General features: G+C 46.8%; 1 protein-coding gene across 2 annotated transcripts in view; it reads left to right on the top strand.

Moving 5' to 3' along the window:
• Nucleotides 1–15,663, top strand: part of LOC137431696 (protein turtle homolog B) — a 127,904-nt gene that overhangs the window by 50,093 nt on the left and 62,148 nt on the right. For both annotated transcript variants that reach the window (XM_068123320.2, XM_068123319.2), the window contains exons 11-13: nucleotides 1,305–1,455; nucleotides 10,522–10,633; nucleotides 10,795–10,970. In XM_068123320.2, coding sequence (XP_067979421.2) covers nucleotides 1,305–1,455; nucleotides 10,522–10,633; nucleotides 10,795–10,970 — 439 coding nt within the window. The remainder of the gene's footprint in view (nucleotides 1–1,304; nucleotides 1,456–10,521; nucleotides 10,634–10,794; nucleotides 10,971–15,663) is intronic.

Genomic DNA, 15,663 nt, shown 5'->3' with positions numbered 1-15,663 from the left:
ATCTTGTGGTCAGCCATTCCGGCGATCTAAATGATATTAAATGTCGTGAAAATCAAGCTCAGACACGACTTGACCTCTGGGTAGGTTTAATATCATTTAGATCTGTAGTACATCCTGTAAGAATACATGCATGCAACAGGCATTAAAATCAGAGTATTTCATGAGCAATGGTCGATTCAATATAGCAATGGTCCAACAGAGAGGACAGTCAGCGCAGCATTTAGGGGCGTACATACCATTCAAACTACAGGACTATGTCACAGTGAGTTCCGCTGGAGTGTCCGCGCGCCCCGGTTGTCCCGGGTCTTATAGACGCCCCTTCTGTAGCAAGCACACCCTGGGTTCACCTTGGTATAATTTCACTACAGACATTGGGTGGGCATTATGGATTGGGTGGGCATTATGGATTGGGTGGACATTGGGTGGGCATTGGGTGGACATTATGGATTGGGTGGACATTACAGAAGGGTACTTTCAGGAGGGAAAACTTGGAAATTTGGAAGGAGGAGGGAATGGGGTGGGGGTTGACGATGGTAGAAAAGATCAGGTTTTGGATTGGGGATAATCTGACCTGGTGGTGAACAGCTGTCTTGAAGACCTGGAGGGAAGAGTGCGGTTGGAAGAGGATATGGAAGTTGGTTCCACAGGTGGGAAAGAAGAGGAAGAATGAGTGGAGGTGACCAGTGATCCTGGATTTAGGTAGTTTCACCAGAACGAGGGGAGGGGTGGGGAGGGAGGAGGGGACAAATAATGGAAAGAGCAGAGGGTGCAAGACCAGAAAGGAGGCGGTAGAAGACAGACCACCGACTTGTCTGCAATGGCAAAGTGATAGACTCAGCTTCACCACAGGAGATTCCATTTATCTTGAAGGCCTTGGTTTCCACGGTGTCAAGCTCAGCAAGATATGATGCAGGGTAGCCAGCCCAGAGGGGGGAGAAGTACTCCATCAAGCTATGGATGCAGACCTTATAGGTGGATAGAAATTCAGGTGTGCCAAGGAAGGACTGTGTACGGTGGAGGATGCCAAGTTGGCGGCTGGCTTTGGAGGCCAACTTCGATTTGCTCAAGAAAGATAGTGGATGATAGCGAGAGCCAAGAGATTGAATGAACTTCACAAGAGGATTGTTGAGAGAGTACATTGGGGGGTGGGGAAGTTGGCCTGATGGTCCTTTTGGTCATTTAGGAGAGAGGTAGTGAGAGTGTGACATTTGTCTGGATTGTTGGAAGGAAGAAATACACTTTGTCCTCACTCATTTTTGTGCTGTAATAATTAACAATTCTCAGCTGGCTTAATTTGCTTGCAGGTTGATGGGGAGGTATCAGCTGGTCAGCAGGTATTGAGGGATGGGCGCCTTCAGTTCCGCTCCCTCAGTCGAGCAGCAACTGGCTGTTGGGTTTGTGAGGCCAGCAATGCCATCACAACCATCCGTGCCGAAACCCACATCTTTGTGACAGGTCAGCACATTACCACACACATTTTGTTTCCAAACCAACGTGACATTTGCTGCATTCATTTATCTGTCATTTGTTCCCAAACCAAGGAGGGAAGACTTCTGTATTTGGGTCAAATTATGGTCAAGGTGAATTTCGCCATGAACAATAAACAAGTAAAAGCAATGTAGAATCCAACATAAAAATGCATGAAAGAGCAAAGTGGAATAAGTTACGCTTGGAGTGGAGTGGGATCCTGTTCAAAAAAAAGAATTTAAATACACAAGAGGGTATGCTGAAAAGTAATACCCCCTCTTTTTTTAAATCCAAAACAGGTAAAAATATTAGAATGAAACATAGACAGATACTAACATCAATCTTTATTCGACCATGGTGCATATTTATTTCTCAACATAATCACCACTGCAGTCCACACATTTCGACCAATGTTCTAGTTGTTTTGTGATGTCACAAAAACCTGCGTCCTACTCACTAAACCAGCGCTTCACAGCAGCCTTGACATCATCGTCGGAAGGAAAATGTTCTCCATAAAGGTGGTCCTTAAATTTGGGGAAGAGATTAAAATGTGAGGGAGCCAAGTCAGGGCTGGTGATCTTTTGTGGTGGTGCTGCATTGACTGTCCCTTCCTATCAGGATCATAATGGTGCACCCAACTCTCATCTCCAGTCAGTCATCCCAACTGTCATCTCCAGTCAGTCATCCCAACTGTCATCTCCAGTCAGTCATCCCAACTGTCATCTCCAGTCAGTCATCCCAACTGTCATCTCCAGTCAGTCATCCCAACTGTCATCTCCAGTCAGTCATCCCAACTGTCATCTCCAGTCAGTCACCCCAACTGTCATCTCCAGTCAGTCATCCCAACTGTCATCTCCAGTCAGTCATCCCAACTGTCATCTCCAGTCAGTCATCCCAACTGTCATCTCCAGTCAGTCATCCCAACTGTCATCTCCAGTCAGTCATCCCAACTGTCATCTCCAGTCAGTCATCCCAACTGTCATCTCCAGTCAGTCATCCCAACTCTCATCTCCAGTCAGTCATCCCAACTCTCATCTCCAGTCAGTCATCCCAACTCTCATCTCCAGTCAGTCATCCCAACTCTTATCTCCAGTCATCTTTTGTCCAGTCAGCATCCCATCTCTCACCTCCAGTCATCTCATCTCCAATCAGTCATCTCCCAACTCTCATCTCCAGTTATCTCATCTCTCATCTCCAGTCTACCCAACTGTTATCTCCAGTCAGTTGTCCCAACTGTTATCTCTAGTCAGTCATCACAACTGTCATCTCCAGTCAGTCATCCCAACTGTCATCTCTAGTCAGTCATCCCAACTGTCATCTCCAGTCAGTCATCCCAACTGTCATCTCCAGTCAGTCATCTCCAGTCAGTCATCCCAACTGTCATCTCCAGGCAGTCATCCCAACTGTCATCTCCAGTCAGCCATCCCAACTTTCATTTCCAGTCAGACATTGTATTGAGAAAGCTTCCAGACCTCTCTCCAAGATACGAGTCTTCATTGAAATTGATCCTTGGGCATCCTACACAATAGACAATAATTTCATCAGGCCTACAAAGCAAATAAAGCATTATAAAGCAAAGTCAAGCATTCTAAGACATTAGTCATCAATCCCAGTCACTTCTTACCAAGAAGATGCAGCGCTCATGTCTGCATAACTCATTCAGCAGACAAGATAAAGACCCTCTCGCTCACCGAGCGTTCGTCCATAAATAGGCATTCAATATACTCCACGCTTACGAAGGCACTTCTTCTTCTTCATTTTCACCACAATCGCCCTCCCTTAAGAAAACGGCCAACAGGTGTAAGCAAGGCAGCAGGTGTAAGAGATCAAAACCGAATGAATAATCTACCAGCCAAAACGTGTCGGTGGCTGACATAGCCGACCAATTTGCGAGCGATAAACCCCGTCAACGCCCAGGCCCCCAACGCAAGGTATCGGCAGGGCGCCCTCGCCGGGCAATTTACTCAAAGGGCTTGGAAGGCTTTCTGGTGCAGGTGACAAGCTCCCGGGGTCCGAAGTGGTGGCACCGCTCTCAGCATCGTCCGGGAGCGAATCCAACCTGGTGCGGGTAGTTGAGTCGGCCTCGGCCGGTACACTCATGACGGGCTGCCCGTTAACCTCTCCACAAGTCGCGAGATGCCGGACCGACACGATTGTCTCTCTACCGTCGGCCAAACGGACATGCACGTATTCCGGATTTGCTTCTGATATTTCCTCCGTCGCTATGTATGAACGCAGGATAACCGAACATGAGGAACAACTGCGGAAGGCATCAGATTACCGTAAGTGATGACATGTTTTAGCACGGAAATGCAAACGGGAATCGTGAATACTCTTCAACTACCGTTAGAAGGTAGCGATGCGCGCCGCTGCTGGGCAAGGGCCCTATTAAGTCAATGTTCAGTCGCTCCCACAGCCGTCCAGCATGAATCAACGTACCCATAGGAGGCTTGTAAAAACTCGGTTTGAGTTCTGCGCAGACCGGACACGTCATGCATAAATGACGAATATCGTCGACGGAGAAAGGCAAGTTTCTACTCCGAACGAAATGGGCCATACGGGAGATGCTCGGGTGACAAAGGGCATTGTGTATAGTACGTAGCTCGTCGACCGTCGTTCCGGAGCAGATGGGCCGAGGCAAGGCGTCGGCTGCATGGTTATCCTTTCCCGGTCTGTATACAATATCAAAGCTATAGTCGGCCAATTCTATGCGCCAGTGTGCAATCTTCTCGTTCTTAATATTTTGAGAGTGTTTCCCGTCGTAGATGAAAGTGACTGATTGCTGATCTGTGATTAGTTGAAAATGCTTCCCTAAAAGTAAGTGTTGCCATCTACGGATCGATTCCACAATAGCGTACGCCTCCTTTTCAATCGAGGAATGGTGTCTCTCACTGTCAGATAAGGTTAGTGAGTAGCATGCCACCGGTCAGCCCCCCTGATTCAGTGTGGCCACGATTGCGCAATCTGACGCATCAGTCTCCACCACAAAAGGGACCGTCTCGTCGATGGAGGTCACAGCGGCGCCAGCTATATCATCCTTCAGTTGTCGAAAGGAAGTTTGAGTGGCCAAGGTCAACGGAAATGTTTTGCACGCGACGAGAGGCCGTATCTTCTCTGAGAACCATGGGACCCATGAAGAGTAATGTGCAAACAGTCCCATTGCTCACTTTAAAGTCACCCGATCGACGGGAGCAGCTTGGTCAAGTAGGGGTTGAAGCCATGCCGAATCAGGCCGTATCTCCTCACCGGACACCGTGTAGCCCAAAAGATCAATCGTTCTCACAGAGTAGCTACATTTGGCTTCATTGAAGGTCAACCAGTATTTACGAGCCACTTCCAAGAAGTGCCGCAGATTAGCATCATGGTCCTTCTGGTTCCAGCCACACACAGTCACATTATCAACGTAAACGAATACAACTTTCAATTGCTCCTTTGAAAGGATATCGTCATTTGCCCGTTTAAAGCATGCCACTCCGTTTGTAATGCAGAAGGGGATTATACTAAATTGGTACAACCGCTGGCCAGACTCGAAGGCCATGTAGGGGCAGTCGGCTTCCCGTATCGGGATCTGATGATAGGCGCTACGAAGGTCCAGCGTACTGAAAACACGATATTTAGATACTGCCCGGACCATATCATCCATTCTAGGAAGCGGGTAGGCATCAAGTTGTGTGAAGCGATTAATCGTTTGCGAGTAGTCAACGACCATACATTTGCGATGATTAGCACTATTTACGACCAGCACTTGAGCCTGCCAAGGTGAGCAACTGGGTTTGATGATTCCCTCGAGCAAAAGACGTTTAGTCTCGTCGGCGATAAACTGGACATCAGACTGAGAATACCGCCTAGATTTCATGGTGACATGGTGGCAATTAGATGCTAAGCTCGGGAACAGCGGGGGAAGTTCAATAGTTATCTTCACTAAGCCGCATACTGAGCCCGGCACGGAGCCTACAGAGTGTATGAGCACCGACGAACTGCATCTCTAGGCGTTCATGCCGGTTCAAGAAGTCATGTCCGAGAAAGGTTCTGAAACACCATTAACTTCACATCAGAGTACGTAACATCATTGACAATCAGCTAAACCACACAGAAACCGCGCGATCGCTGCCACAAGGCCCCTGAGGCCATGTATACGCGCTGCGTCGCAGCAACAGTGGGCCACCCGTGGTGCTCGACGAGACGCTGGCTGATGTAGATTCGATCTCTTCCAGTATCGATCAGCGCTTCCACCGCCTCACCGTTGATTTCCACCGGAACCACAGCGCTCAAGGCCGCTCGGAGCTCTCCGTGACCCTGAAGATATGCGTTGTTCCAGCGAGCATCGTCCGTCGAGCTTTGGTGGACCGACAGACCTTGGCGAAGTGACCTTTTTCTTGCAATTGTGGCACGTCATCTCCAGAGCTGGGCATAATGAACGGGGGTGGCGGCAATTTCTGCAAAAGTGTCATTTGGCAGTTTCCCCAGCAGGGGTCGCCACGGCCATGGTGCTTTGTTCAGGATCTCCTTGTCGTCCGAGCCCTTTCCACGGGAACCCCGGCTCGCGACACCCCGCGTGGGCGCTCGCTCGGCAGTAGATTCTGAATCCCCGCGATCATCGGTGTAGGCTGTAGTACCCGCAGTTATGAATGGCCGGCTGTAAGTTTCAGATCTGACTTGAGCCGACTGGAGGACTCGGGCTTTGTCGAAAGCCGTTTTGAAGTCCAGTGTTTCACTCTTGAGAAGACGCTGTCGGATCGTGGAAGAATGGAGCCTAGTTATGAAAGAATTGCGCACTAAGTCATCAGTGCACTCTACGCCCGTGCGATCCGGGATGTAGTCAGGTTCACCATGTTTTTTCGTTCAAAATTTTTGGAGATGAGCAAAACTACACATTTTTGGAATATTCAGAGCATGAGGAATCCAAAAATTAATGTTTACATTTGCGTAGACACCTGTGCGAAAATGACACTCAGGACAGTGATGAAGATCTGTAAAAGCATATTCCTGAACGGTATAGACCTCGTAGATCCTGTGTATAGGACTTATAGTTCAATCTGATACTACCTATAACTTCCTATAACAACCTATAACTTCAAAGGACTTGCAATATCATGTATTATGTAATACAGTTATATCACAAATATAAAGACAATGGTTTTCAATTACCTTTGTTTGTTGCTTTTCTATAAACCCTGAGCACTATTTTGAGGCCTTTATTGGATTCCTTGACCCAGAAAACATAGGATTAGCATATTTAATCAAGTTTCGAGGTTGACTAGAAGCCGAGATGGCGCAAAATATGTATTTTATGGTGGCCATTTTGAAAATCCAAAATGGCGGCCATGCAGGTGTCTGTGCAAATGCCAACATTGATTTTCGGATTCTCCATGCTCTGATGATTCCACAAATGTACAGGTTTGCTAATCTCCCAAAATTTTGAACGAAATTATATTTGTTAACATAGTGAACCTGACTCTTCATCACTGTCCTGAGTGTCATTTTCGCAAAGGTGTCTATGCAAATGCAAACATTAATTTTTGGATTCCTCATGCTCTGAATATTCCAAAAATGTATAGTTTTGCTAATCTCCAAAAATTTTGAACGAAATTATATTTGTTACCATAGTGAACCTGACTAATGGCGCAGTCTTTGCCAAGCTGCCGTAAGATCTGGGCATTTTGCTCCAGTGATTCCGTAGTCTCCTGTCTGCGCGGCGCCAGAAGGTGCCGATCGCAAATCGTGCTGCGCGGTTGAACATAAAGAGCCGTCAAGGTTGCTATGGCATCAGCATAGGTCGTGCAATGGGAGACATATTCGTACATGGTAGGGACACGTTGCAAGACAGAACGTTCAGTCGCTGGGCGTCTGTAATCTCCGGGACTAAGTCTGCGTAGAGCCCCAAGGAGTGAAGCCAGTGGGTCAGCTGGGCGACGGCATCGTTCACGTTAGGGTCTCCGCAGAAGCGTTCCAACTTGATGAGCTTGTCCATGGTCCTTGAATGTCCCAGAAATCGATTTCAATAAATTGTATTTAAAAAGCTTCCAGACCTCTCTCCAAGATAGGAGGCTTTATTGAAATTGATCCTTGGGCATCCTACACAATAGACAATAATTTCATCAGTCCTACAAAGCAAATAAAGCAAAGTCAAGCATTCCAAGACATTAGTCATCAATCCCAGTCACTTCTTACCAATAAGATCCAGCGCTCATCTCTGCATAACAGCAGACAAGATACTGACCCTCTCGCTCACCAAGCATTCGTCCATAAATAGGCATTCAATATACTCCATGCCTATGAAGGCTCTTCTTCTTCTTCATTTTCACCACAGTCATCCGAAATCTCATCTCCAGTCAGTCATCCCAACTCTCGTCTCCAGTCGGTCATCCCAACTCTCGTCTCCAGTCGGTCATCCCAACTCTCGTCTCCAGTCGGTCATCCCAACTCTCGTCTCCAGTCGGTCATCCCAACTCCCGTCTCCAGTCGGTCATCCCAACTCCCGTCTCCAGTCGGTCATCCCAACTCCCGTCTCCAGTCGGTCATCCCAACTCCCGTCTCCAGTCGGTCATCCCAACTCCCGTCTCCAGTCGGTCATCCCAACTCCCGTCTCCAGTCGGTCATCCCAACTCCCGTCTCCAGTCGGTCATCCCAACTCCCGTCTCCAGTCGGTCATCCCAACTCCCGTCTCCAGTCGGTCATCCCAACTCCCGTCTCCAGTCGGTCATCCCAACTCCCGTCTCCAGTCGGTCATCCCAACTCCCGTCTCCAGTCGGTCATCCCAACTCCCGTCTCCAGTCGGTCATCCCAACTCCCGTCTCCAGTCGGTCATCCCAACTCCCGTCTCCAGTCGGTCATCCCAACTCCCGTCTCCAGTCGGTCATCCCAACTCCCGTCTCCAGTCGGTCATCCCAACTCCCGTCTCCAGTCGGTCATCCCAACTCCCGTCTCCAGTCGGTCATCCCAACTCCCGTCTCCAGTCGGTCATCCCAACTCCCGTCTCCAGTCGGTCATCCCAACTCCCGTCTCCAGTCGGTCATCCCAACTCCCGTCTCCAGTCGGTCATCCCAACTCCCGTCTCCAGTCGGTCATCCCAACTCTCATCTCCAGTCATCTCATCTCCATTCAGTCATTCCAACTCTCATCTCCAGCACATCACGCTGCTCTATAAACCGCACTTAAAACGTTGTGCTGCCCCTTTGCCATCTTAACTAACACAGCACTGAAACATCTTGAGTTAAAATCACAAAACTTTGCACCTGGTGGTAGGAAGAGCTAATGTGCGAACTGAACTTTGGTTCATTCGAATATCTTTACCTGTTTTAGAGAAAATGAATAGAGGCATTACTAGTCAGGTTCACTATGTTTTGTCGTTCAAAATTTTTGGAGATTAGCAAAACTACACATTTTTGGAATATTCAGAGCATGAGGAATCCAAAAATTAATGTTTACATTTGCGTAGACACCTTTGCGAAAATGACACTCAAGACAGTGATGAAGATCTGTAAAAGCATATTCCTGAACGGTATAGACCTCGTAGATCCTGTGTATAGGACTTATAGTTCAATCTGATACTACCTATAACTTCCTATAACAACCTATAACTTCAAAGGACTTGCACTATCATGTATTATGTAATACAGTTATATCACAAATATAAAGACAATGGTTTTCAATTACCTTTGTTTGTTGCTTTTCTATAAATCCTGAGCACTATTTTGAGGCCTTTATTGGATTCCTTGACCCAGAAAACATAGGATTAGCATATTTAATTAAGTTTCTAGGTTGACTAGAAGCCGAGATGGCGCAAAATATGTATTTTATGGCGGCCATTTTCAAAATCCAAAATGGCGGCCATGCAGTCTGTGCAAATGCCAACATTGATTTTCAGATTCTCCATGCTCTGATGATTCCACAAATGTACAGGTTTGCTAATCCCAAAATTTTGAACGAAATTATATTTGTTAACATAGTGAACCTGACTATCTTCATCATTGTCCTGAGTGTCATTTTCGCAAAGGTGTCGACGCAAATGTAAACATTAATTTTTGGATTCCTCATGCTCTGAATATTCCAAAAATGTATAGTTTTGCTAATCTCAACTTCCATGCTAATAAAATTCCAACTTCTTTCCTGGAAGTCCTGGCAGTGTCCATGTGTTTTATACCTCTCCCACCGCCCCCTTCCCATGCCCCCCCCCCCAAAGCCCTCGCCCTCTCTCAGATCTCTCGATGTCTCCATGTCTCTCGGTCCCTGCTCTCAAATGTTGTGTTTGTGTCCTTCCCCCTCTCTCCCCATCTTGTCTACCGCTCCCGATGTTATATGTTTTATGTGTCGGTTTGTCTTTTTGTGTGATTAATGTTCGCTCTTTCACGAGCCTCGATCTTGTATACAAAAAAAAAAAAAAAAAAAAAATCTCCAAAAATTTTGAACGAAATTATATTTGTTACCATAGTGAACCTGACTATACTTTGAATCACACCCTCATAGATTTAGGATATAAAAATAAATGTAAGGATAAAATTTAAAAGTATTGAAAGATATAACAACTGATTGGATCCCTCATGCGTATCTTGTACAGTTGGGTCATGCCGCACGACTGGCTCTGCACGAGTGTGATGTGTGGTGGTGACCTAGATCATTGACTAGATCCAATGGTACCTTTCAAAAAGGATAGGCCAGTGTGTGTGCATGGCTGAATTCTAAATTCCTGCGCTGATCTATTGGGGGCACTGCATCAGCCGCATCACCATGTATCCACATACAACTAGCAGACAGGTGGTGCGTACACATTAATCAAACACATTGACATTTCCTGCATTTTGAATTCAAGTGTTTGGAATCAATTTTTAAAATACTACGAAGTTTTGCCTTTTTTGATGGTTTACTCCACCAAGACAACAATTTGATCAGACAACGTTACTAGACCAAGCTTTTAGGTTTAGGGTTACTTAGTGAGAAACATTAATATTGGCTCTTATAAGGTTGCCCCTGTTAAGATACTGTATACACTCTATATAATTGTGCTCAGTGTTTGTAATGTGCATTTCTTACATTGTGTGTTCTTACTGTGTGTAGGGACAGCCCCTCAGGTTTCGTACAACCTGAATGTGAGTGTGGCAGTACACTCTGTCAACCTGAGTTGGGAGCCAGGATACAACGGGGGGCATCTGCAAAACTTCAGTGTCTGGTAATGGAATGGAAGCTAGACAGACAAATTCAAAGAGCAGTGCATAAACAATCGAGCAAACAAAAAGGAGAAATTGCTTACGGACAGAATGATTGATTACTGCTTTTCACAAGAAATGCGGTTTAAATGCTGAGCAGCGAATGTGGTGGTGTCGTATACAGGAGCAAGCGAGCAGTTGGTCGACCAGCGGAGTGGGCCAGCTGGACAGTGCCTGTCGGACAGACTGAGCTGACCCTGGGTGGCCTTGCGGCCGACACACTCTACCAATTCAGCATTCTTGCCACAAACGTAGTTGGCAGCTCTCCTTTCAGCACCATGGTTACTGCCCGTACACTTCGTAAGTGCTTTACCACACTTGGAAACACAACACACTTCAAATAAATGTATATTTATTTCTATTCTTTTGTAATAAACCTTTTGTACCATCTTTGTTGTTGAGTGAAAGTCACACATTTTCTTACCTAACGACATGAGAGAATCATTTATGGTTGCTGGATAACTTGGTAGTATGCTCGTTTTTGAGCTTTTGGGATTGTGATTTGAATTCTTTGTTTGGATGCTGTTCCTTTGAAGAGAGGGGAGGAGTTGACCTTAAAATTTCCCACATGTAATAAGTAGATGTCGCAATATACAGATAATCTGCCTATGGGTGTCATGTGTAGGATTGTCTACTGATGCCTTTCCCACTGTGAGGACAACGTGTGGAATCTCAAATGGATAGGTTTGTCTTAGAGCACTTGATTTTTAACAATAGCTAGCGCATTACCCGTAGGGTGATTGCATCGCCCCCTGCAGACACACACACACACACACACACACACACACACACACACACACACACACACACACACACACACACACACACACACACACCTATGGCCAATTATATGTTTACTGTGAGTAAACGTACACACGCAATTCTGACAACTCCTTAACCCCCTCCCCCACTGAAAGTCCCCCTCTCTCGAAGCCTCAACCTCCCCTACCCCCACCCCTTCCCTTTCCAAATCTATCCCATCTTTACTCATCCCAGCCCCTACCTCCTCACCATCCTCTCACTCATAAAAGCAAACAGGCCACATCCCCCATCAAAATAATGGACTATTTAACACTTTCCACTCCCCTCTTATGCCATCAACGACTTCATGGAAACCCATCACAGTCGCCTGTCCAACTCACAATTTCAATATAAAATAGTCTGAAATAAAATCAAGGGCCTGCTTACCACAATAAAATCGCTGCTTGAGAGAATGATACATAGTTATTTGGGCGATGTAAAACAACAGAACGCTGCCTCGATCGCGGAGGCCTATCTTCACAAGGCCCATGATGTCCATCGGCTCAAAATCATTTTATCACAGTAATCGCATAACAAAATCATTTTATCGCAGTAATCGCATAACAAAATCATTTTATCGCAGTAATCGCATAACAAAATCATTTTATCGCAGTAATCGCATAACAAAATCATTTTATCGCAGTAAACATCAAAATAGTGGCTGTAGTATAGAAATTGTGGGTGGAGTCAGGTGAACTGTCCAAACAACGGGTGCAGCATGGGTGCACACATGGCTCATTTTATACTACAGAAGAAACGACTCGTGGTTGAGCATGCATGAAAGAAAATAAAATGACAAATAAGGTAATTACAACAATGAGAAAAAGACATAAAATGTCATAAGCACCCATGGTTCAAGTAATTTTGCTATAATAATAATAATAATAATTCATTTATTTTGTATAGCGCTTTTCCAGAAGCCCAAAGGCGCTTTGACAGAGTGGAAAACATAATGCATAACAATACATGAAAACAACAATTGCAAAAAGACAAGAATCAAGAAAACAAACAGCAGCGATATACGGCATATATATAAGACAAGAATCAAAAAGACAAGACAAGAATCAATAGGGAAATATTTAAAGCAAAAGGAGGGAGAAGGAGAAGAGATAGTCAGGGGTTAAATGCTGTGGGTTGAATGTTGAATGCAGCGTTGAACAGGTGGGTCTTTAGTGATGTTTTGAATGTGGTGAGTGAGGAGGAGTCTCTGATGGTGTGAGGTAGTGAGTTCCAGAGGGTGGGAGCAGCGATGGAGAAGGCCCTGTCCCCCCAGGATCTGAATTTGGTCCGGATGGAGGGGGTCAGGAGGTTGGTACCAGCAGAGCGGAGGTTGCGGGTGGGAGTGTGTCTGGAGAGGAGGTCAGCCAGGTAGGATGGGGCCAGGTTATGGAGGGCTTTGTATGTCAAGAGGAGGATTTTGTACTGGATTCTCTGGGGGATGGGGAGCCAGTGAAGCTTGTAAAGGACGGGGGTGATGTGGTCACGGGTCCGGGAATGAGTGAGTAGACGGGCAGCGGAGTTCTGAATGTATTGGAGTTTATTGGTGATTTTTGAGGGTGAACCATAGAGGAGGCTATTGCAGTAGTCCAGACGGGAGGTGATGAAGGCGTGGATGAGGGTTTCTGCAGCCGTGGAGGAGAGGGATGAGCGGAGACGGGCAATGTTTTTCAGGTGAAAGAAGGCTGACTTTGTGATCTGTTTAGTGTATTTGTCGAAGGAAAGGGTTTGGTCAAAGATGACGCCAAGATTCCGGATGTGAGGGGAGGTGGATACTGGGATACCGTCGATGTTGAGGGCAAAGTTATGGGTGGATTTTGTGAGCGTTTTTGGGCCAATGATGATTATTTCAGATTTATCACAGTTAAGCTTGAGGAAGTTGATTTGAAGCCAGGATTTTATTTCAGTGATGCAGTTTGTCAGGATAGAGTGGGTGTCGGTGGAGACGGACTTGGTGGAGATGAAAAGCTGGATGTCATCGGCGAAGCAGTGGAATTGGAGACCATGACGGCGGATTAAGTGACCGAGCGGGGACAGGTAAAGGATGAAGAGGAGGGGGCCAAGAACTGAACCTTGGGGGACACCTTGGGGGAGGGGAGCAGTGGGGGATTTGCAGTTATTGATGGAGATGAACTGGCATCTGTCAGAGAGGTATGATTTAATCCAAGAGAGGGCAGTGCCGGTGACGTTAAAGGTGGATTCAAGTCGGGTGAGGAGGATAGTGTGATCGATGGTGTCAAAGGCAGCGCTGAGGTCGAGGAGGACGAGAATGTTGAGGTTGCCAGCGTCAGAGGAGAGGAGAAGGTCGTTGGTGATTTTGAGGAGAGCAGTTTCAGTACTGTGGTTGGAGCGGAATCCGGATTGGAATGTTTCATACAAGTTATTGGCAGAGAGATGATGTTTGAGTTGAGTGGCTACAGCGCGTTCCAAAACTTTTGACAGAAAGGGTAGGTTGGAGATGGGTCTGAAGTTGTTTAGGGTGTCAGGGTTTAGACCAGGTTTTTTTAGAATGGGGGTAACAGCAGCAATTTTGAGGGAAGGTGGGACGATGCCTGTAGACAGGGAGGAGTTTATTGTTGCAATGATAAGTGGAGAGAGAGCAGGGAGGGAGGCTTTGACAAAGCTGGAGGGGATGGGGTCAAGAGTGCAGGTGGCAGTTTTCATTCCTATGAGGAGTTCAGAGAGGTCAGTAGGAGAGATTGGGGAGAACCGAGACAGGGGATGGCAGGACAAGGGGGGGCAGGTGGTTGGAGGGGGAGCGGGTGCGGCGGTGGTCAAGCTGTTGTAGATGTTGTCAATTTTGCGTTGGAAGAAAGAGAGGAAGGAGATGCAGTTGTCTACTGTGAATGACTGGGTGGTGGTGTTCAGGGGGCGGAGGAGTTTGTTTATTGTCGAGAAGAGTGCTTTTGGGTTTCCGGAGCCAGAGTGGATAATTTGAGAGTAGTAGGCAGAGCGGGCGCGGGAGAGGGCATCTTTGTAGTGTTGTATGTGGTCCTTGTAGGCTTGGGAGTGAACTGTGAGACCCGTTTTATTGCGGAGTCTTTCAAGTTGGCGAGCACGAGTTTTCATCAGGTGGAGTTCAGGGGTAAACCAGGGAGCAGAATGGGTGAAAGAAACTGTTTTGGTTTTTACAGGCGCAAGCTGGTCAAGGCAGGAGGAGAGAGTGTGGTTGTAGTAGTCAGTGAGGTCGGAAGGGGTGTGGAGGTCAATGAAGGGAGAAGTGGACATTTTTTCAGAGAGGGTGGATGAGAATGAGGTAGGTGAAAGAGCGTTTAGCTTACGGAAGTTGATTGTGCGATAATGCCTTGGTGTTGGGGCGGGGATGTTGATGGTCAGAGTGATGGCTAAGTGGTCAGAGAGGGTGAGGTCGGAGCCATAGAGATGGTGCAAATTTAATCCAGTGGAGCAGACAAGGTCCAAAATGTGACCACGGATATGGGTAGGAAAGTCGACATGTTGAGTGAGGTTAAAGCAGGTGAGTAAATCAGTGAAGTCAGTGGTTATTGTGGAGTCAGTGGAGTCCATGTGGATATTGAAATCACCAAGGAGGAGGATTGAGGGGGAGAGGGAACATAGCTGGGTCAGAAAGTAGGAGAAGTCAGACAGGAATGATGGGTGTGGTTTGGGAGGGCGGTAGACGACAGCCATGACTGACTGCGTGTGACCAGAGAGTTTTAAAGCCAGGTGTTCAAATGATGGAGCAGATGAGATGGAGATGAGGTTGGTCTTGATGTCTTGACGGTGGATAACGGCAATTCCACCACCTCGGCCCTCCGAGCGTGGTTTATTGACGTAGGAATATCCATTGGGTGTGGTGAGGTTGAGTGTGTAGTAGTCCAGAGGTTGTTGCCAGGTTTCGGTGAGACAGAGAAAGTCCAGTTTGTTATCCAGGATGTATTCGTTCAGGATGAGGCATTTATTGTTGAGGGACCGGGTGTTGAACAGGGTGAGCTTGATGTTGTTTTGAACAGCAGGGATGAATTCAGGTGATTTAGCCAGGGTTCGTAGGCAAGAGGTGCGATCGTGTGGGTTGCTGTGACCAGGTGCGCTGGGACGAAGAGTGAGAGTGCGCTGAGCCGACCAGAGGACGGGGATGGAGTGACCTGATTGCAAATAAACAAACTTGCGACCGGAGCCACGGTGAATGTACCTGGGTCGTCGGAGGAGTCCATTTGATTTGATGGCAGAGATGCAT

The sequence above is a fragment of the Myxine glutinosa genome, chromosome 7, assembly GCF_964187855.1.
Source record: "Myxine glutinosa chromosome 7, kmMyxGlut1.1, whole genome shotgun sequence".
Taxonomy (NCBI): domain Eukaryota; kingdom Metazoa; phylum Chordata; class Myxini; order Myxiniformes; family Myxinidae; genus Myxine; species Myxine glutinosa.
Note: the sequence above shows the minus strand (reverse complement) of the source record. Positions and strands in the feature narration are given on the sequence as shown.